Genomic DNA, 22,326 nt, shown 5'->3' on the forward strand with positions numbered 1-22,326 from the left:
ATTATGGATGTGCAGTTGACAAATCTGCAGTAACTATGTGATGCCATCATGTCAATATGGACCAAAAACTAATATATTTTAGTACCTTGATAAATCTATGCCATGAAGTATTAAGGGATTTTTAGAAGGCAAAATAGGGTCCAACCCGATACTAGTAAGGTGTACCTAATAAAGTGGCCGGTGAGTGAATATCCTCTTGAGGCCCAGGGTGTTTTTTTACATGCATTTTTTTTATTTCTCTTTGCTATTTGGGCTTATTGGAACCTAATTAGAATAAAAACCTAAGTATTATCTTTTGATATGATGTACTTTTAAAGAAAAATTATGTTTATATATGTAGACTCGTGGTCCGAATTTACTTAAACAACTTTTCCTGACTTTTTTTTAATGCATATATAACATCTAATTTTTTTTGAACATGTTTTGAATATCAGAGAGTAAAAACTATTTTTTTTTTCCCATTTTTGACAGTTAAAAACAGTGTTTGGGACATTTTATATGCTGCAAAACAGTTGCAGGATGACACTGTATGTCACTTAATAGCCACCTAAGAGCTAAAATGTGCTGCCCACATATGTAGGGTTAATGTTATTAGGATATATGATGACTTATATCGAGATAATGGATGTCTGTCAAATAGCCTAGCCCCGATCTGAAACAACAATGAACAAATAATCACACAAACACAAGTTTCCTAACACTGACTGAAACCTAAACAAACAGAACATAGCCTCTGAGCAAATCTACTCCCAGCAATTCAGTGCTAAATAAACTGTACACCTGCGATTCAAATTACTTTCAAATCAGCTTCAAACTTTCTTTACCTTATGAACCCACAACCAAACAATGGACACTAGGAGATTGAAGAGCACTTAGGATGAACAGACTGGTTTCTAAATGTCATCTCTGTTGCTCTTTAAATAAAAAAAGCAGTCCACAACAGGCTTCTTACCACTTGACATGAGTTTAACCTCCCGTGAAACAACACCCATGTCATTCCTGGCCAGACAGCGCACAGCGACTGTGCCCTCAAGATGGTGGAAAATAATGTGGCTCTCAATGTGGTTGTCCACATTCATTTGCAGTTCCACTGTGATGTCCGTCGAGTTGATCGGAAGTGGCATCCACTGGGAGGAATCATTGGCACAGCTGGTGGAAGAAAGAAAAATGAGGTCAGCATGATTCATTATGGTGACTTGACTTTATACTCTAGGGATGTGTCTCATTTACCGATCTTGTGCTGCTTATATTGAAGGAAATAGTGTAGAATGAAGACAGGCAGAAATAGAGAGATAATACCTGAGGGGTAACAGAGTAAAAGAAGGAGGAAAAGCTTACTGTTTAAGGTTTTTGCAGATATACCAGTCCACTTCAGGGAATGGGGAGCCGCCAGCAGTGCATACCACTTCCTGACCCGCAGCAGAACCATGATGGACGTCGATCAGGTCCACAATCACAGGGGGAACTGAAGAAGGGAAAGGTTTTTGTTTCTACTTTCCATGCCAACATTTTCACTGCCATTTTTTTTTACTCCAGCCATCACACACAGTAGATGAATTGAATTTTAAAATATATTAAAATGTTTTATTTAAAAAATGGTCATAATATATCACATTTTATCCAATAAATGCAGCTTGGTGAGACTTTTTTGCATTAAAAATATAGTATAGGCCTGAGCTGTCACTGAAACACTTGTTTAATGCAAAAATGATTTCAACAATTTGCAAAAGCTGAAAAACGCTCAAATTTATGTATATATTTTACACTGCTAAATGCAATTAAATGTTGCAGTGAGTTAAGAGTAGAATTAATTAAAAATGGAAACCTGTAACATTTAGCAAATTTAACATCTATATATTGCTAGTATTCTGTCCACCTTTAATTAGCAGGACAGATACAAGAGAACCAGCACTTGTACTGTATGTACATGTAGATACAGATTGGTTGACAAAGATTCTCCAGTTGACAACAATCAAAACATAAACAAATGTATGTAAAATATAGCCAAAAAAGATGTAGAGGTGCATTGAGATAAACAAACAGCAAGCACAGCCAAAAGCAAACATGTGCAAATGTAGGTAAAAGTAAAGCTCCTACCTTTAACCTGAAGGTAGAAACTGTAGCTGGTACTTATGCTGCCTATTTCTGCCTTGACGGTGTAGTTTCCACTGTCCTCTGCTTTAGCTCTGATCAGGTTCAACACACCCTTGTAACTGAGGAAATACATTATAACAGATTTAAAAATATTTTTTTGTTGTCAATGTATTCATAGAAAAAATTATATTTCCTTTAAAGGGGTCATTAACCAAGATACTTCTCTGTATCTTTTTAAGATATAAGAGGCCATTGTTCTATGAAAAACATTGTGTTGAGTTTCAGAAGTGAAAACATTAGTCTAAAACAGCTTAGTCTTTGAGTCAAAACCTGCCAAATCAACAGGTTCTGGAATAAACTTCTTTATTATGTACTGTAATTGTGTGTCTAAACTCTTCCTCCACAGGAAAAAGAATCTCAACACCTGCTTCGCTGCCTGTTTATTTCTGTCCACTGATTCAGTATGTTAGAGAGGCAGATGCAGGTCTACAAAAAACAAATGATAAAGATGCTGCAAGGGTAACAAAAGGCTGAATTTTGCTGATCACAAATATTAGGAAAGAGTGAATTAATAATAATTAATTAATAATTAATAATTTATTGTTAATTCAATTTAAGTTCCTGTCAACATCAGTAAGAACTTTGTCCTTTGTTCAGCTGATTGTCCTTGACAAACAAGGCACAATTAAACACTGGTTTTCCAGAAGAACTGAAACTAAAAGACAATGATGTGCCGACTACATTGAATGCGACAGTAATGTTGTACCACACAAGCATGCATAACTTTTATATTTCAGCCAGTCATGTTTTCATTGTATAGACACTATTGCTTTGTCCGCTATTACAGATCAATTCATATGTCCAAAGTATTTAAGCATGTTGGTGAGGAGGAAGTCCTGTTTACCTGGTCTCGCCGATTTTGAGGAGGTTGGTGCTGATCTCTGCAGTATCATCTCCCAGGACAGCGCTGTCCTTTAACCATGTAACTTTGGGTGCAGGGAAAGACTCTATGTCCACTTTAAACTCTGGCACCTCGTCCAGCCTGGCAGTTTCCACTGGACCGATCAATGGATTGATGTGGACAAATTCATGATCTGAAACCAAGTGACCAGATTAGGAATGCCGATGAATGAAACGTGTGTACTTTATGTGAGTATATACTGTATGACATCTCTGTACCATAGACAGTAATAGTCAGCTCTTTGGTTTGGCTCTCGTTGCTCATGATGTCAGTGATGGAGCAGGCATAGATGCCGCTGTCTTTTGGTGAGGCATTAGTCACTGTCAGAGTATAATAGATCTCCAGATTTAGCTTATTCTCCTTTACAGTCTTTGTTCCACGATTAGCCTGATGGTAAACGACAAGACAATGCGTAAGGGATAAAGAACATATTGGCTGTTGTTATCACAGATTAAATCAAGAATAAATCCTGCAGCATATATGTATTCTGTGAAAACAATCATATGGATATACTTTATGCAGTTTAATACTTGACACAAAATGTAAAAAAACAGACACAAAACATTATTAAATGCAAAGCTGACAGAAATAAAAATGGCTGAACGGAGCATACGCTAATGTGTAGGTTAGTGCAGGCTCTATTCAGCCATTTTTGTTTCAATCACAATCACAAGATTGCACCAAACTATCAAAAACAGTGGTGTGACAGACAAGCATATTCTGTATATTAATTAGAATTTTCAGTATTCACTTGAATCAAGATGATTCGAAGTACCCGGATGAGCCTGTGTTATTTGGTGGTTGTTATCGTGGAATAACATACCATGGCTGACCAATCAGAATCAAGTATTCCAGAGAGCAGTGTAATAAAATTAATTAAATTTTAAAAAGTGTGCTTAAACATCTTATCTTATCTTATCTTATCTTATCTTATCTTATCTTATCTTATCTTATCTTATCTTATCTTTTCTTATCTTAATCTGTGAATGTAAAATCTGTCTTACCAGTTTGCCAGGGTATTTCCAGTGGTCCTCCAGCATCTCACTGCCTTTGGCTACACAGTCAACAGTGATAGTCTCACCCACCAGCAGAGTTCTCTTCACTGCCCGCAGCTCCACTCGCAAATCAGACCCTCCTGATTGACAACACAATGTAGTTGAGATAAGTTGTGTTAATATGCATAGTAAGAGACAAAATTCAGTTTCTCCTAAAACATAAACTTAAACAATAAACTTCTGGAATAAGTTTACGTCAATATAAAATTTACACAAAGCATATTACATGTATTATATTACATCAGTGTTTCTCAAACACGTTTCTGAAGGACCACAAGCTCTGTACATTTTCATGTCTCCTCAACCAAACACACCTGAATCAGATCAAGCAGAGACTGAAAGACCTGTAATGGGTTTGACAGGAGACATCCAAAGCATGCATTGTTGATGGGCCTCCAGGAATGTGGTTCGGAAACATTATATTATATTATATTATATTATATTATATTATATTATATTATATTATATTATATTATATTACATTATATTATATTATATTATATTATATTATATTATATTATATTATATTATATTATATTATATTATATTATATCATATTATATTATATTACAACTTTTTATATTGCATAGTTCATATTGCAAGTTTTTTACTTAATTACAGTAGCAAAAAGATTATTTACAATAGACAGGCCAAAATAGATTTAGTGTAACAATAGTTTATATACAAAAGAAAATATCAGGCAAAATATCTCGTCAGGCATATTAAGAACAATAATCATTTTACGACGTAGGTCCAACTCTATTCAAGCCCAAAAATATTCTGAAATTAATCTTTTATATATTTAGTATTTAAGGGAAACAAACATAAAATAAAAGATGAAAAAATTAAGATTATTTTTCCAGTTTTGCTTCTCAGGTGAAGAAAATATGTCAGAACAAAACAGTTTTTAGATTAAAAATAATAATAATAATAATAATAATGTTGAATTGGAACATTAAATTAAAAGTATGACTGAAGAATAGCCAAAAAAAACATAACAAAACAAAATCCAATATGTATCACCTGTCCATCCATGAACAATGTACTCAATGCTGTCATGATTCTGTCCATGAATGAGGGCTCGGCAGACATACGTCCCAGCGCCGAAGAGCCCGATGAATCCTCTCTTGCTGTCGTAGGCGCTGGGCATAACTTGATCGGTCTCCATGTGGATGAGAGAGACGCTGGCACTGGGATCCGTCACACGGCAGGGAATCTCCATTTCATCATAACTCGTCAGCACGTGGTTTTCAAACGGGGTCATGGACGGCACAAATGGGGTTTGTGGATCTGTGTGCAGGGGAAGAAATAAAATTGTCAGCTCACCATGTACAATTGAGGTAAAAAATATTCTGAATATTTTTTGACTGAAAGAAATCTATAGTCTTTTGCTATTTATTATTTTTTTGCATCTGTATCAGTTTAGTGGCTCAGTAAACATATTTTTGAGTTATGTGATTTGTTTGTAATAGAGTTAAGCCATAAGAATTCACCAAATCTATTCAAGTCATTCATTTGTATGATGTGTCACAAAATTGTGTTAAAACACAGTTCAGACTTTCGAAACGCTTAATTAAACAAGACAAAATTAGTTGGTGGAAACATTTAAGCTAATAAATTTACCTTATGCCTATTCTGAGCAGCATATGGCCAAATAAAAAAGGTCTCACAAAATCTATACAAAAAATTTGTTTATAACATTAGAAAGTCTATGGCTAAAAGACAAACCCTAGACACACAAAAAATGACTGGATTAAAGGAGTATACGGTGACAAACCATTTTATACCTGGCACATAAATGTAGATGGTGGACTCAGTGCTGTTGAAGGGTTCAGAAGAGCAGACGTACTCTCCTGTATGGACAGCTGTGGCATTGCTAATTGTCACAGTGCTAATAAAGAGTCCTTTCTTTACACTGTTGGTCTGGTCATCAATAAAAACAGGGCCATTCCAGGAGAGCTCGGCTTGACCTCGACATGTGAGTCTGAAAGTGGAGTGCAGAGACACCTCCATACTCTCCCTCTGGGGCCAAATCAGTGGAGCCTGAACTGACTGTGGCAGCACCGGGAACATGACTGTATAAAAGCAAAACAATTATTTATTATAAAGGCAAATGCTGTAGGTGTGGGTTTAAGAAACAATGTGGGCACTTCATACATAGTTTGTACAAAATGAATACTGTACCTTCAATGAGGAGTTTGAATGAAAATTGTGAAGTCCTGGAGCCGGTGGAAGCAACGATCTCATAAATGCCGCTGTCTTCTTCTACAGGGTGTCGGAGAATCAGAATATTTTCATACCTTTGTAGGAAAGAAGGCATTGCAATTTTTGTAGTTATATTAATAAACTGGTGATCCTTTCAATAGGATTAATTTGGTTAAAACAAATAGATATCATAAACTATGAACACTTAAGCAATAGTTTTATGGCATTAGATCATTTTGATTCACAATTAATTTATCCATGTGCTAATATTTTTGAGTACTTCAAAATGCATAAATATAAAACAAACCAAAATAACATCAACCAAAATAGAGAAGCTGTTTATATAATATTTTATTTTATTTAAATTAAATGCATCCAAACCATAATTGAATTGTAATAATGTAATGTAATGTATTTTTATTTAATGCCATGTCAGCAACCAAGGCTATTTTTATGGCAAGAACATTTCAATAATAAATATGCAACTAAAAATCAACAAACAAAATGAATACATTAATTAAAAAAAAAAATTTAAGCACTAATACATGATAAAAATACTTAACTTTTTCCAGGTGTCACTTTGATAAAAATGAAGAGAGTTAATTTTATTTAAAAAAAAAAAAGTCTTTAAAAGCAGGCTAGACCAGTAAAATATGTTTTAGTGTAAGAGGAATTTTGCAGTACAAACATTGAGTAAGGTCTTCATCTTTGAGCAAAGTTATTCTAATATGAACAATACTACATCTGGTAAAAATCACTCGGAAAAATCTAGTTTTTAAATGTCTTAAAATTCTGATTGAGATTTTTAATACAATTTATTATTTTTTTAATATGCAATAAATGATCAAATAAATCATCAAGTTTATGAAACTTAATATAAAGTGCACCATCATTTTCTAATACTACTTTCTACTAATTAGGTTAATAGTAATAAAATAGATAAGTAATAAGTAGCAATAAAACAGCAATATTTAGATTACTGCAAAGTAGTCTAATATTAATATTAAAATATAATTCTACAAAAACATTGTCAGTAATAGAGATTATAAAAAAACATGCAAGAGATTTGTTGTTTTTTTTGTAAACAATTTTACCTGAGGTTTTCTAGATGAGTGGTCTTAGAGAAGATGTAGCTGTCCTCCAATGGCTGTCCATCTTTAAACCATGTGACCTTTGGCTCAGGGTCAGCATCAATGTAAATAGTGAACTCTTTTTCCTCCAGAAGAGACACAACCTCCACTGGCCCAATACCATTAGATATAATTTCCACAAATGAGCTCTCTGAGAAAGAAAGAAAGAACGAAAGAAAGAAAGAAAGAAAGAAAGAAAGAAAGAAAGAAAGAAAGAAAGAAAGAAAGAAAGAAAGAAAGAAAGAAAGAAAGTAGACATTGATTGATTGTTTATTGCACATCTGTTCAGTCCATCTCCGTTTACTGGTTTTAATGGTGAAAGCAGAGGTGTGCGGAGTGTGAGTGAGAAAATCATACCGTGAACTGTGATGCCCAGGCTTTTGGACCTGGTTTGTCTAGTAAGCTGGTTTGTCACAGAACACTCATAGCGTCCGGTGTCTTCCACAGAAGCTTTTGGGATGTTGAGGATGTACTGGATCTTATCTTGGAGAGTTAACTTTATTGGGACCCCGTCTTTGGCCTGAGTATGAAGACAGCAAGGACAGAAAAAAAAAGCTATGATCAAATATTAAAAACATTGTGTTTATTATAAATGGGCATGCTGACTGAATTTTTCCCTTTTATAATATATAGACTATGTATATTCTATTGTATTTATAATGGTCACCCTTTTCTTTGCAAAGTAGCAGGTTTTATTCCAGGGTTAGCCTGTGCCTGTGTATCAGTACAGTCTTCTGGAGATAAATCAGCTCTACACCAGTCTTTTAAGGGCTATAATCACAGTTGAATGCAGCAAACTCATCACTAACAAACTCAGCTCAGTTCTGTTCCAGATCAGGCTTGGAAGCTCTCTACACAATTCCACGCTGCTTTCAAAAACAGAGGTTGGCTCATTTTTAAAGATAATGCTTCTGACAAATTCACTTAAACAAACAACAACAGAGGCGTGGAACAAACTAACCTAATAAACCAACATCTTTTAATTCAGAACTCACATTCATTATCAAATACACACAAAAATGACAACTAAATAACTAGCCAACTAACTAACAAACTAACTAACTGACTGACTGACCGACCGACCAACCAACCAACTAAGTTTTAATATAGTATTTCCATTCATCAAATGCAAAAAAGCCATCAAGCAAACTTGATTAAAAGTTACAATTACCAACAAATAACAACAAAATGTTTAGAACTTAAGCTAAGTAACCAACCATTTAACATCTTTACATTTGGTTTTCACATTCATCAAATACAAAAAAAAAAAAAAAAAAAAAAAACTAGCTAACTTGTCTGGAATTTTCAATTACCAACAAATAACAACAAAACATTTTAAACTGGACCTATAAATAACTAACTAACTAACTAACTAACTAACTAACTAACTAACTAACTAACTAACTAACTAACTAACTAACTAACTAGCTAGCTAGCTAACTAACTAACTAACTAACTAACTAACCAACTAACTAACTAACTAACTAACTAACTAACATCTTTAAATTTGGTTCTCATGTTTATCATACAAAAATACAACTTGTCTGAAATTTACAACTACCAACAAACAACTAACTAACTAACTAACTAACTAACTAACTAACTAACTAACTAACTAACTAACTAACTAACTAACTAACTAACTAACTAACTAACTAACATCTTTAAATTTGGTTCTCATGTTTATCATACAAAAATACAACTTGTCTGAAATTTACAACTACCAACAAACAACTAACTAACTAACTAACTAACTAACTAACTAACTAACTAACTAACTAACTAACTAACTAACTAACTAACTAACTAACTAACTAACTAACTATATATTATTCATTTATTAGAGACTCTCTTTATTCATCAAATACAAAAATACACCCCTAAACCATCTTATACGTTTTGAACTCATGCTCACCACCAAATAGATCCAAAACTAACTAACATATTATAACCTCAAAACTATCTGCTTGTTTTTTAAGTAATTTTAACCAAACACCAAATATATATATATATATATATATATATATATATATATATATATATATATATATATATATATATATAAATTAAATATATATTTTTATACACATTCAAGAGTTCCATTAACTTAAACATACATCTCTTGGTTTGGAGCTAACATCACTGTACACACAAACAACAAATAAAATAAAGCTAACATTGTTTGATTAAAACTTACAATAAACAACAGGATATTGTCAAATAAAACCAACTAACTCTGTAACTAATTATCTACCTGACAGACTTACTGACTAACTAACCTCTTTTCATTTTCATTTCAACTACATTCAGCATCAACAACTAATAATCACATTTCTGTATTCGAAACTCACAATAATCAAACACACACAAAAAAATAAACAAAAAACATATTACACTATCCTTAACTACAACTTACTACCAGCAATATTTCATTTAAGGAAGCAAATTTCCTCAAAAATGTTGATTCAACTATTTGTATGTTCCTGACCGTCACACATGTGGATTCACAAGAGCACAGAGGTGAGAAACGCACATCTGTCTTCAACACTCACAGGACGGGCAGGTCACAGGTCAAAGCACATGGTAAATTAGTGTCACTCTTTTCCTTTGAGGTTTCTAGCTTCACTTCTGTAGCCTCACATTTTTGCATTTCCTTCCTACTGTTAAAGATGGACTGAGGAAATATCACCTCTGCATCACACCATACATCTTCAGTCCTGGACTTTTAGATAAGCCTGTTTTTCTTCTAATAGATAACCACAAAACAGAAAGCAAAGAGAGAGAAATAAATCAAATGAAATTCCTGCCTGTTTTTGGGGATGCAGCCACTGCTGGTGGAAAGCCATTCCAGCAGGAGTCTCACAGGTGAGGTTGACTGAATCTCCCTCTTTCAAATCCTCCATACTGGCGCTCAGCTGGATGCTGAAGTTCTGGTCTACAACCTCAGGAACGTCAGTAGCTTTAATGCAAGCAAAATTGGCCAAAACATGAGCAATGCTGCACTATAATAAATGACATGAACAATAAGTCATGACAACATACAGTATGATTTTTATTCATTTTCCTTTAAATTAGAATGACATAAAGAACAAAAATGTATCATTAATACTAAAGTGAATGCATTATTAATGCAGATAATGCTTAAATGTGATAAAATACATTTAAATATGTTACTAAGTGTTGTTAAATCGTTAAAATCTCAAACAGAGTTGACTTTTTCCAACATTTTAACCTCTGTTTTAACCTCAAACCAGATACCACAGGACTAACCACATGTCTAAACCTGAATTGTATGTATTTTCATCATATTGCTATAGCTTTTAAGAAAATGTGTTAGTAATTCACTGAACTATTATAGTAACAGAGTTGACAAATAATTAATCTATATATCTAATGTTGATGTTTCCTAATTAAAACACTGTAAAACCCGAAAAGTTAAGGAAACTCAAACCACTTGATAAAACCGACTGCAACAATGCATTTAAGTTCAAAAGTTAATCTTAAAGAGTACTATGAACTTAATCCATTTGAGCAGGGGTTTAGTTCCAACCCTGCTCCAACACACTTACCTGTAGGTTTCAAACAAGCCTGAAGGACTCAATTATAGTTTGAAAAGGTGTGTTTAATTAGGGTTGGAACTAAACTGTGCAGAGATGCGGCCCTTTTGGAACTGAGTTTGACACCTGTGCATTTGAGTAAATAAAGAAATTTGAGCACAGTAAAACCCAATAAATTAAGATAAGACAAACCAACTGAGTTCTGTAAAACCTGGTAAGTTAAGGCAACTCAAATCATTTAAGGAAACCGATTGCTACAGACCATTTGAGTTAAAAAAACTAATCTATATGAGTACTGTGAACTTACTTTAATTAAGTTAAAGTAATGAGGTATTTAATTAGCTTATCACCTTCAACACTGAGTTCAAAACTCTTTTCAAATGAGAAGAATTAACTTTCAGTAAATTTTGAGTTAACTACACTCATTTCATTTGATAAAGTTGACTGTTGGGTTTTACAGTGTAGATATTTTGTACAAGTGATTGAGAGTAGAATACATCTCAATGCTTTCCAGAGCTTCCCCCCAGATCAAGTGGCATCACTTGAAGCAAATCACATGATTTTTAAGTAATAAGCATTTTAAAGCATGGGGTGCCCAAATCTTTTCTTATGAAGGGCCAAAATAACCAAACTTATATTTCATTAAATTGGAAATGATAATGTATATTAAAACCATTAACCCCAATTCTCCCCAAAATCTTCCCTTTCTTCTCAGATGGGATGGCGAGCAAAATCAAAGGTTACAATGTTTAAAGGTGTACAAAGGTTCTCTGCTTTAATGGTTGAACACTTTTTTTAAAAACCAATGTAACAAAGTTGACCAAATTGTAGGAACAGACTAGAAATGCACTTTTTTTTTTTTTTACTGAATTAAAAAAAACATACAGAAATTAGATGTTTAACACAAATGTTTTAGCTTACTAAAGAAAACACACACAAAAAAAGATCAAAATGTAATTATCTCATTAAAAGTATAGCTAAATGAAAGATTCAGAAAGCGGAGACAGTAAAAACAGTTATAGTAGGAGTCTTTAGGTTATTATTTTCAAGACAAAACGAAGATAAAAAACATACAAGTGAAGTTTCATAAACTAATTTCGAGAGGAGCACGTGATATGATTGTGCACCGCTGGCCACTCATCCGTAATCAGTAATAATCCAATCAGAATGATCCTAGCTTAATATAAATGGATCACTTTCTCCTTAATGCACTTCGTTTTGGAAGAATCCCCCCTTCCACCCCATCTCCTCCTTTTTCTCCCCTTCTAAAGGGAAGGCGATCGAGACCTACCTGATCTCGGTTCTCCTGATATGCTTCTAGACCGGGCGGGAGCCCTGGGCTCAAATATCTCCGAGCTCAGGGTTCTCTCCCGGGACAGCATGCCAAACCTGCTATAAGTGCCAAGTATATCTAAGTGGGAACTCTTGAAACATTATTTTCATTATTTTTAAGTTAATATCATTTATTTTAAGGTTAAACTTAATTCAACTTAATCTTCTGTCATACAGGCTATTAAAAATCAGGTTAATGGTCTTTAAATTTAAATTATTTTAAAGTACAAAGTCAAAAATGTAAAGCAACCACTTTTTTACAGTATACAAATATGCTCCAAGTCCAAAACCAATGTAGAAACACCCAATCACTCTTATTCAAAGTTATTCCTAAACAAAGCTTAAACTGTGACCTTTGATAGGCTATAAATATTCTTATTGCATTTTATACTGATCCAAAATGAAGTAAGTGTGCGTCAGCATCCCACACCTGCAGTGCACTTAAAATCATGTCACCACTATTGGTCATCAAGAATATGTCATCTCCCTTGATGCTTATGTAATCTTATGAGCTCATGTTTCACTTGTTTTTGTCAAAAAGGATTCATTAGAATGTTGAAATTTGATTTAAAACTTACTTACCCATGTCATTTGTCACATTATAAATGATGCTCCGCACTGTTTTGCCATTCACAGTTGTCTCACAGACGTATTGTCCTGGCGGTATTGTACCAAAAAAGCCAAGTTTGGGGTCATAAAGCACAGTAACCTCATCCCCGCTCTGCAGATCTCTGAGCATCACTTCAGAATGTGGGTTTGTTACGTGGCAGGGGATTGTTGTGCCTATTTCATCTGTCTCAGCATCGTGTTCAGACACAAATGGAACATCGGGATCTGTTAAATAAGAGATGAGTATCATTTTACAATTGCATAACGCACAAATTCATTTTAATATCTGAGCACTAATGTACCTTGAACAAAAATGTAGATATCAGTTTCAGTTTCAGAATGATCCTCATGCTGGCAGGTGTAGAAACGAGTGTTAGAGGCCACCGCATCAGTGATCATTAAAGTACTGTAGTTAAATCCAGAATGAACTTTGATGTTGAACGGTAATGGTTCGACCCAAGTTACTCTCCTCATTCCAAAGCAAGTGATGTTAAAGTCGGAATGTGGTGTCAGCATGAATTCCTCTTTCTCTTTATCCGTAACTAGCCATGGCTTCGAGACATCTGCAAGGAGATATTTAATGTATTCATTTCATTACTGTGTTATAAGAAAAGTGGTGAAATTGATAACTATTTTGGTATATTTAAAAAAAATATATATATAAAATAAATATTCTGATTCCCCAATCCTACCCAAAGCCTAAACCCAACTTGTACCTTACAAGGAAAGCTAGGTTGCAGCCAGAAATTATGTTAGTGAGGCCAGCAGGGGGCACCCAACCTGCGGTCTGTGTGGATCCTTACGCCCCAGTATAGTGACGGGGACTTTATAATGTTCAGTGAGCGCCGTCTTTCAAATAAGACGTTAAACTAAGGTTCTGACTCATTAAAAATCCCAGGATGTCCTTTGAAAAAGAGTAGGGGTTTCACCCCGACATCCAGGCCAAATTTGCCCACTGGTCTTTTTCCATCATGGCCTCCCAACCCTCCCCATATCATATCACTCTGTCTCCTACTCATCAATTAGCTGGTGAGTGGTGTGCGGTCTGGCGCAAAACGGCTGCCATCGCATCATCCTGCTGAATGCTGCACACTGGTGGTGGATGAGGAGATCCACCACCCCAACCCCCCCCTTCCTTTTTTTTTGTGTAAAGCAATTTGACTGCCCAGAAAAGCGCTACATAAATGATACATGTAGGAATTAATATTAATAATATTTTTTATGAATAGATTTAAAAAAGCAATACAAAATCTAATCTAACCAGCAAAACAGTACTAGTATTAAAAATATTGATTTGTAAATCAAACAAACGACATTGCATACATTTAGTAACTTGCTAATTAGTTTGTTACTCACATTCAACACCAAACAAAAAGCACATACAGTTAACTGAAACTAACTCATTAACATAATTTGATTTGGAACTCATATTAATAACCATAATAACTGACTGGTTAGTCTGTAACTTTTAACTAACTAAGCAACTATATAACTGACTAACTAACCAATTTAAATTTTTTAATTCACTTTAATCAGGGGCGGATTTAACCGCAATAAGCAAGAAAATTGGCCGCTTGGGACCCCAAGAAATCTGAGGGGCCCCCAATAAATATCTAAAACTTCTAAACTTAAAAAAAAAACTCATTGTTGCCTTAATTTTTTAAGCTACATCAAATTAACCTTGTGAGTCCATTGAACTTACAATATGCTAAACTGACTTAAAACAGCTTGTGTAACTTATAAAATTAAGTTAGAACATGATTAAATTAGATTAATAAGTTACAATGACATAAAAACAGTGTTAATAATGTTGTCATGACTAACTGATCATATAATTTTTCACAATGGATAAATCATATATATAAATCATATTTCCTATTGTAAAGGTCTAACAAATACAATTTTAACATAATTATTACATCAGTGGAAGTGTGACACCCCTCCACACATCCAATCATGGAGCAGTACAGCAATCAAATCAGCAAGAGAGTTAGTTTCAGATACAAAATAGTATTTATTATTTTTAGCTGGGTTTTAAGTAAACAAATAATTTTAAATGTAGAGATTGCATTAAGATACAAGCAAAATAAAAATCAATTACTTAATAAAAATGCAAAAGGTGCATACTAGAATTGCTTGGGACCCCATGGCTGTAAATGCGTAGGGCCCCCAAACAATTAAATCTGCCTCTGACCTTAATAATAAAACCCATGAGCATTTCTTTAACGTTTTAACTAACCAATTAGTCTGGTCTCTTTTAACAACATTTTTTTTAGAGTGAACTATCCCTTTAATGTCCAAATACACGCTAATTACACAAGCTTTATAACTAACTGGTTAGTTTGAAATTAACATTGACAACCAAACACACAAAATTTAAAGTAAAACAAACTTTTTAATAGATTTTCCCTTCCACATACCTGAAAACACCCCTAGTAAGACAATCCCAAAAACGAGATGTGTCTTCAGGAATCCCATGGTCACGTAGATTGTGCTCAGCTGAAAGAAGAAAAAGAGGTAACCATTTAAAAACCATAAAGAAAATATGAAAATCAGATTTTAAAAAACGACAAAGAAACTAAATAATGTAAAATTTAAGTTCAAACTATTTTTGTGTAAGCTCTGGGTTGTACAAAACACAGTGGAATGAACCGCTAACTTATCCAGCATGTTTTACAGAGTGGATGCCCTTCCAGCTGCAACCCAGTACAGGGAAACATCCATACACACATATACACTACGGCTGGTTTATTTTATTCAATTCACCTATAGCGCATGTAAATTGGACTGTGAGGGAGCACCCTGAGGAAACCCATGCGAACACGGGGAGAACATGCAAACTCCATGCAGAAACGGCAACTGACACAGTTGGGACTCCAACCACCAACCTTCTTGCTGCGAGGCGACAGTTCTAACCACTGAGCCACCGTGTCGCTCACAATTTGACTGATTTAATACAAAAAAAATGAAGTTTTCCAAAGCACGTTACACTATATAGACACAACAACAAATGACGTTGTACTGTATTGATCTCTTACTCAATGTAAATGATGAAGTTCTGTGCAGAAACAGCTCAGGTAGCATGAAGAGATCTTTGAATCATCGGCAGCAGAAAGTTTTGGAAAGGTTCAGTGCCAAGACATAAAAGGTCTTTAAAGAGTCTGGACGCTGTTCAGTCTGTAAACGGACGCCAGACTTTTTTTCAACTTAGCACAGTCAGCTTTATTTGACCACCAGGTGGAGACACAGTACACATTTTCCCCAAGCGAGTACAAGCAGCAGTTTCGGCTGTTCCAAATTCTTCCTTTTCTCTTTCTTTTTAAAAGTGTTTTACCCTATATAGGAAAAAAATACGCCTTTCAAATTTTGTTTGACACTTATAATAGTTAATATCAGGATTGAGATTGTGCATACCCTTAATGCGACTTCGAGCGCGCACAATGAGGTGACGGTTTATTGGTTATTTTTTCTCCATCTAAATTATTCTGTTGCACAATTAAATTTGATCGTCTGAATTTAAAACATATATTCCAACTTAGACTAACGTGGACAAATAACGATTACATTGATGTAACAGAACTTTTGGATTTAGTTTTCCTGTGATTTCAAAAGACCAGTCACTAGTTTAAGCGCTTGTTTCTAATCAGACATTCCGCGCGCGCGTGTTTTATCTCTGTCTGATGCTCGGACCCCTGGGTTCCATCAGCGCTCCAGCAGACAGTCAATGCCAATCAGTCTGAAGTGGTTAGCTCTGCAAAAACTCAGTTATATCCGGATGAAATGTTATATTTATTAAAATGTAGTTTTCTGTAAATTTGTTTAAAACTAATTAAAAACTGAGCAAATATTTTAGATCCATTTAGTTTAAAAAAAATGGTTCAGCAGTTTTTCAAAGTGAAGGGGAAAAGCTCAAAGCAAAGGGGGGAAAGAGTTTTACAGCCCAGCGAAGTTCCCGTTTGCTCGTGTCATCCCTCTCAAGCCAGTTATCCTTGGTGAATCCGGGGGTGTCGAGTAAGACTGTAATTAGTCGACCCCTTTCTGTGCAGAGTCCATCGGATTGCCGTGGGAATCCTTTGTGTAATGGCAGACTGGTGCGCGTTTGGTACCGCTCATCTGCCCAGCCAGCGGTGTCGGGAGCGTCCGCACATATTCGGCGCGCACCCCCCATCGCAAGGCGCCCACACACGCACACATAGATGCGCAACTGGCTGCCAAACACAACCCATCCGCTGTGCTTGACACTTTCGGGCAACAGCTGAGCGAGGGGTGCCGTCCAGCACCTGGTTAGTTCACGCGTAAAAGCGATTTCCATGAGAATAAAAGAAAGCGGTGTAAAATGAGGAGACGTTCATAAGTCCAGTATAAAAGCAGGAAGGGGCGAAAAAAATAATGATTAAACATTTTCCAGTCTTATTACAATAACAGCCAAGCAACACAGTCTCATCAGTCCTTGGTAAATACTACAAAAAATTGCATTAAGTTAATCCAGATGTGAGAGAAGTTTCCCATTCATGCAGCTTCATCATCATCGACTTGGGCTTCAGCGCAGAACGCGGCAAATAAGTTTGCCAAACTTTCCTTCTACTTCTCCATCGCTATTTGCAACACATACATATCCTTTCAGAAGACTACTAATCCATTAAGTGGTATTCCAGTATAGAAATGGTCATCCGATTAATATTTTAAGGCACAAAGAACTCTCCAATTCCAGTCAGAAATGTGTTTGCCATTAGATGCCAGCGGAGCGCCTCTCCACGGGCTGAGACACCCCCAGCTGCGCGCCTGCGGCTCCAACTGAGATCCAGCACAACCAGGCTTTAACTTTACGGGATAACGCTGTTCCTTGGATGGGACATAATCCTGCTCGATGCAAAAGTGTCCAGAATAAAAAGAAAAATCTTTTCTTTTTTAGGTAAAAAAACGTACGTGTCCATTGTGAGCATTGATGGGAAAAATACTTGAACATGATTATTTATAAGTAAAAACCTTTTTAACAAGTTATCAAATCGAATGTTTTTATTTATTTATTTATTTATTTGCATGCATGTTTAATTTATCTTTACTGGTCGTTTCAGAGATAGAGAAAACTAATTAATAAAAACCTCAACTGTTAAAAAAAGAAATCAAGAACACATTTAATTAGTCTAATCCTGAGTAAGTGCAATTATGTTCAGAGGTTCAACCGTTTTCGAGGGAACTTTGCATGAACGAAAATACAAAAGAAACTAATTAAACTAATTGAAACATACAATACCTTTTTAATCCCTTTTGGTTGTTCCCTTTGATAAAAAAGAACAGCCAAAATGAATGGCAAAGCTCTTGTAAAATACTCTAATAAGCCCAAGGGTCCTCAGTTGTAAAGCAGTAGTAATCCTTTCCCTTGTGCTGCGCTCCTCCGTCCTGCTCCACGGCCACTCACACAAATGCGCCTCTGCAACAGCAACCTGTAATTGATTCAATGCTACAGTCCATCCTTCCCAGAGAACTAATCATCTGGCTCAAAGTAAATAACTCTCAGGAAACTGCCCCTCCTCTCTCTCCCTCTGCCCCAGGCGTCTTTTCAAAATAAGAGTCCGTGTTTTCACACTGCGGCTCCGAAGAGGAGTCAGATTTCTCCGTGCTCTGCAGTTCTGAAGGAGGTGCATGAAAAGAGGTTGAGCGGGGAAGAAAAGGACCATATGTTTTTGTAAAGTCTAAGAGGGGCCCTTTTGGAATAAAGGGATCTTTTTGCGGGGACAATGAAGTCAAGTGACCCATTAAAAGTGTTTTTATACAGGCTTAGGTAGGAAAGAAATCAAGGAATTGGGAATGCACAATTACATTCGGTAACTAGATTAACCTTGTCATCACGCTCCATTCTTCACGCTCAGCTTTTAGATGATTGTGCTTTTCAGTGCTTCATGCTGCTGCTGCTGCAGTTTTGCGCATTGTTTTGTGGATCTTGATTTAAAATTACTCACACTTGTATTGTGTGGTTTCTGACTTTGGAGTGCACGCAAGATGGCACACTAAATATAGGCTATGTGATGAAATTATGTGATTATGAGATAATAATGGATAGTATGGTTAATAATGCTAATAATTTAGCGTCGAGTACAGTGTGTTTCTGAAATAGCTCATTCAGCAGAAAAAAATTGGGGGTCCATCAAAGGCGCACGCGTATTTACGCAGGGGGCGCTCTAACACAAGAAACACATTTAGTGGTTCTCGTTTTAATCTCTCTCTCTCTCTCTCTCTCTCTCTCTCTCTCTCTCTCTCTAATTTATTACAGCGTAGTTTTGAATAAATAACATCAAAGACATATGCTATATAATTTGTATTCGATATCTGAAAGTTTAGTCAAACTCTTACTAACAACAACATCTTTTTCTGTTTTCTTTCCCTTTGGCTTTTTTTAAGACATGGCAGGCTGCAGATAATGGCTCATTATGAATTAGTACCCTACGCGACGCAGCACACGGTGATTTGCAGCTCTGTGCAGATGAGTGAGCCGGCATGTGGTGAGTGAAGCCCCGGGGCAAGCTTGGCCCCCTCTAGCCCTCGCTGCTCTTCCTGCAGCCTTGCAGCTCACCCTCGCAGAGAAACACACATCTCCAGTTGCTCAGCACAATTATTTCCACATGTTCGTGCCGCCCGGTCGCTCAAAAGAACAGAGTCCCTTGTTCTGGAAACAAAAGACTCTAATCTCTGAGACTAAAACTGAAGCATTCAGAAATAGCGGCGATCGGTGCTTAGTTTGGAATCCGTTAAATGCACTGAAATGAGCAAAAGCAAAAATTTGCTGCCAATAAGCACAATTCCACAGGTATAATTAAACTGCTGTTGTATGTTGTTTTTAGGGTTTCTGCATAACTGTTTCCAAAAGTTATAAGCCAAAAAGATGCTGAGCGAGCTAAAGTATCCAGAAAGGAACTTTTCAATTCACATCTTAAAATGCAATTAATTACTCTAATTAAACTAATTAATTTTAAAAAACTTTAATAGCCCATAATTAAATATGGGCCTTTAGTATTTTTTTTAGTATAAAAGAAATTTCCAGCTTAAACTGTCATAAATTGAACATTTTATTGTTATTATCATTATTATTATTATCATTATCATCATCATCATAATTATTAGCCTATGTAATTGCACACAATCCAATTTTTTTCTCAAGCTTTATATATATATATTAATATATATATATATATATATATATATATATATATATATATATATATATATATATATATATATATATATATATATATATATATATATATATATATATATGGGTAATATGATTTTTCCTTCCAAAGTATGCTTTACTGTAAAGTAAAAATCAAAGCCATAAATATAAAGTTGTGTTTCAAATTAGAGGTTATGTTTTCTTTAGGCGCAGTACTGAACATTACCGCTAGATCAATACATAGTTTCTGATTCGTTTCCAATGCGGTGATTTTTGACAGCGATTCTGAAACTGTTTGGTAAGATACAAGCTGTCAGTTAAAGCAGCTACATCGTCTAACCACTCTTATAAAGTCGTTAACAACATTATAAGTAGCTTGTTATTAGATATAAAATATTTGGTGCTAGTGGTTTATGGAAGCTATTTTTATTTATTTATTTATTTATTTATTTATTTATTTATTTGTTTGTTTGTTTGTTTGTTTGTTTGTTTGTTTGTTTGTTTGTTTGTTTGTTTAAAGCACCAAACCAATATGTTGTTAAGTATTCCACATTCGGTCATGATGTGTCTGTTTGATCGGAACTCAGCTGAGAAGAATGTCCAGTATGCGCGAGCGGGCGGGAGAATGCGAGTCAGCTTCGGGACACCAGTACTTCAGTCGACTCGACCTCCTTTTAGTTTGACTGACGCCAAGACGAATAAATCACTTTTACAGGCATATGCTCACACAGAGAGAGACATTTCTGATGTTTCGACGGAGGGTCCTTTTTAAAGAAGGAAAAGCTGTTTACCTACATCTACAGGGAACTATTACCACATGGTGGCGTATATGTCCGTTCCTTCTCTGGGAGACCCTGCATTCATCTCTCTCCTGTTGGTTATTCAAGTCCATTCCCTAAAAGACAATCAAAGAGAGAGAGAGAGAGAGAGGGGGGGGGGGGGGGGGGGGGGGTAAAAAGCCCTATGGGGATAATATAAACGGAATCGAAGAACAAACCACATCAAAAATAATGGCTTTAACTTTATTAGCAACAAGATAACTGCAAAAAAAAAAAAAAAAAAAAAGAGGGTGCAATAACAGCACAGAATTGGGGTTTAAATTTTTGATATAGGCCTTTATGTTATTTATGTGTGTATGAGTATGTTTAGTTAAAGTAAATGATGGTAAAATCCGCACCATTGAGTAATTGGGTAAACAACTTGAAGCCACACTAAACCATATGTTTTATAAAATACAAACTGCAGAATGTTTTCCATGAATGTTAAGTTTACTGGTAGGTTTAGTGCTTATATTAAACGCTCAGTAGCAACCATCTTAAAGTAAATTAAAAAGTAAAATACATATTGTTGTCATGGTTAGGTTTAGGGGTTATGAGATATAATATGCAACCTGTTCAGTATAAAAAAAAACATCATTAAGTCTATGGTAAGTCCTATGAAGATAATGTGAATCTCTCTATGAGAACAGCAACTATAGGGAAATATTATATATAGAGATTTTTTGTTGATTGATTATATATGGTTAAGTCCTTATGAAACAGATATATTGTGAGGATGTGTGTGAGAGAATGAAATAGCTATTCAATAAAGAGACTCGCATTCTGCTTTGGATATGTTATTGCATTCCCACTGACAAAACAAATGAAAAATTCAGTTAATTGACTGAGGTTAACAATTATAAATCTTAATAGTTATAAATCGTATTGATTTATTTTATTTTAATTTTTGATAACTGAAAACTGCATTGCTGGTTTTGATAATGAACAACATGCTTTAAAAGATCATGTGAAAATCCGCTGGCAGTGAATTTTAGACAAGATTATTTTTAATATTCATTATTATCCAGAATTGATCAAACAAAAGTTCGAAACTCTGACTCCTAAATTTAAAGCCTGTGTCTTTCCCTGTTCATTGGTTTAAAATGAGAAGCAGTGGAGTCAGACTGTTTGATTGGTCAGATGTCAATGGACTCTGACGCGCTGCTTTCACACACGCGCTGTCCAGCGTGCTGAAGCTCACAATTTTTTCTATAGCGGCTATATATTAGTGGGCGTAGAGCCGGGGTGGAGGCGCTGCTGCTCTGCTCTCTCAGGAAATGCATCATAATGAATAAAAGTTGACCTTGAACATAAACAGTCGGCAGAGGCGTTTAGCAGAGGGGGTGTAAAATGTTAAGAGTGACACGATGTTTTCGGTGAGTTTTTGTTGCATCTTA

At 35.2% G+C, this 22,326-nt stretch overlaps 1 protein-coding gene and 1 long non-coding RNA gene across 5 annotated transcripts in view; one reads left to right on the forward strand and one right to left on the reverse strand.

Annotated features, from left to right (window-relative positions):
• Positions 1 to 22,326, reverse strand: part of pdgfra (platelet-derived growth factor receptor, alpha polypeptide) — a 95,630-nt gene that overhangs the window by 22,736 nt on the left and 50,568 nt on the right. Inside the window, exons 1-17 of one of the 4 annotated variants that reach the window (XM_073932214.1) lie at positions 16,358 to 18,364; positions 15,982 to 16,278; positions 15,364 to 15,442; positions 13,246 to 13,506; positions 12,917 to 13,168; positions 10,253 to 10,404; positions 7,803 to 7,965; positions 7,410 to 7,596; positions 6,295 to 6,410; positions 5,898 to 6,185; positions 5,134 to 5,400; positions 4,060 to 4,190; positions 3,274 to 3,442; positions 2,999 to 3,188; positions 2,098 to 2,213; positions 1,339 to 1,465; positions 953 to 1,149 (exon numbers count right to left, since the gene is read on the reverse strand). In XM_073932214.1, coding sequence (XP_073788315.1) covers positions 953 to 1,149; positions 1,339 to 1,465; positions 2,098 to 2,213; positions 2,999 to 3,188; positions 3,274 to 3,442; positions 4,060 to 4,190; positions 5,134 to 5,400; positions 5,898 to 6,185; positions 6,295 to 6,410; positions 7,410 to 7,596; positions 7,803 to 7,965; positions 10,253 to 10,404; positions 12,917 to 13,168; positions 13,246 to 13,506; positions 15,364 to 15,421 — 2,674 coding nt within the window. In that variant the 5' untranslated portion in view covers positions 15,422 to 15,442; positions 15,982 to 16,278; positions 16,358 to 18,364. Of the gene's footprint in view, positions 1 to 952; positions 1,150 to 1,338; positions 1,466 to 2,097; positions 2,214 to 2,998; positions 3,189 to 3,273; positions 3,443 to 4,059; positions 4,191 to 5,133; positions 5,401 to 5,897; positions 6,186 to 6,294; positions 6,411 to 7,409; positions 7,597 to 7,802; positions 7,966 to 10,252; positions 10,405 to 12,916; positions 13,169 to 13,245; positions 13,507 to 15,363; positions 15,443 to 15,981; positions 18,409 to 22,326 lie in introns of those variants that run through there. The other 3 variants (XM_068215391.2, NM_131459.3, XM_073932213.1) reach the window with 3 other exon arrangements.
• Positions 18,568 to 22,326, forward strand: part of LOC141379564 (uncharacterized) — a 46,781-nt gene continuing 43,022 nt past the window's right edge. Inside the window, exons 1-2 of the long non-coding RNA XR_012396420.1 lie at positions 18,568 to 18,768; positions 19,343 to 19,443. This is a non-coding gene — a long non-coding RNA (uncharacterized lncRNA). The remainder of the gene's footprint in view (positions 18,769 to 19,342; positions 19,444 to 22,326) is intronic.

Source organism: Danio rerio, chromosome 20, assembly GCF_049306965.1.
Source record: "Danio rerio strain Tuebingen ecotype United States chromosome 20, GRCz12tu, whole genome shotgun sequence".
NCBI lineage: Eukaryota > Metazoa > Chordata > Actinopteri > Cypriniformes > Danionidae > Danio > Danio rerio.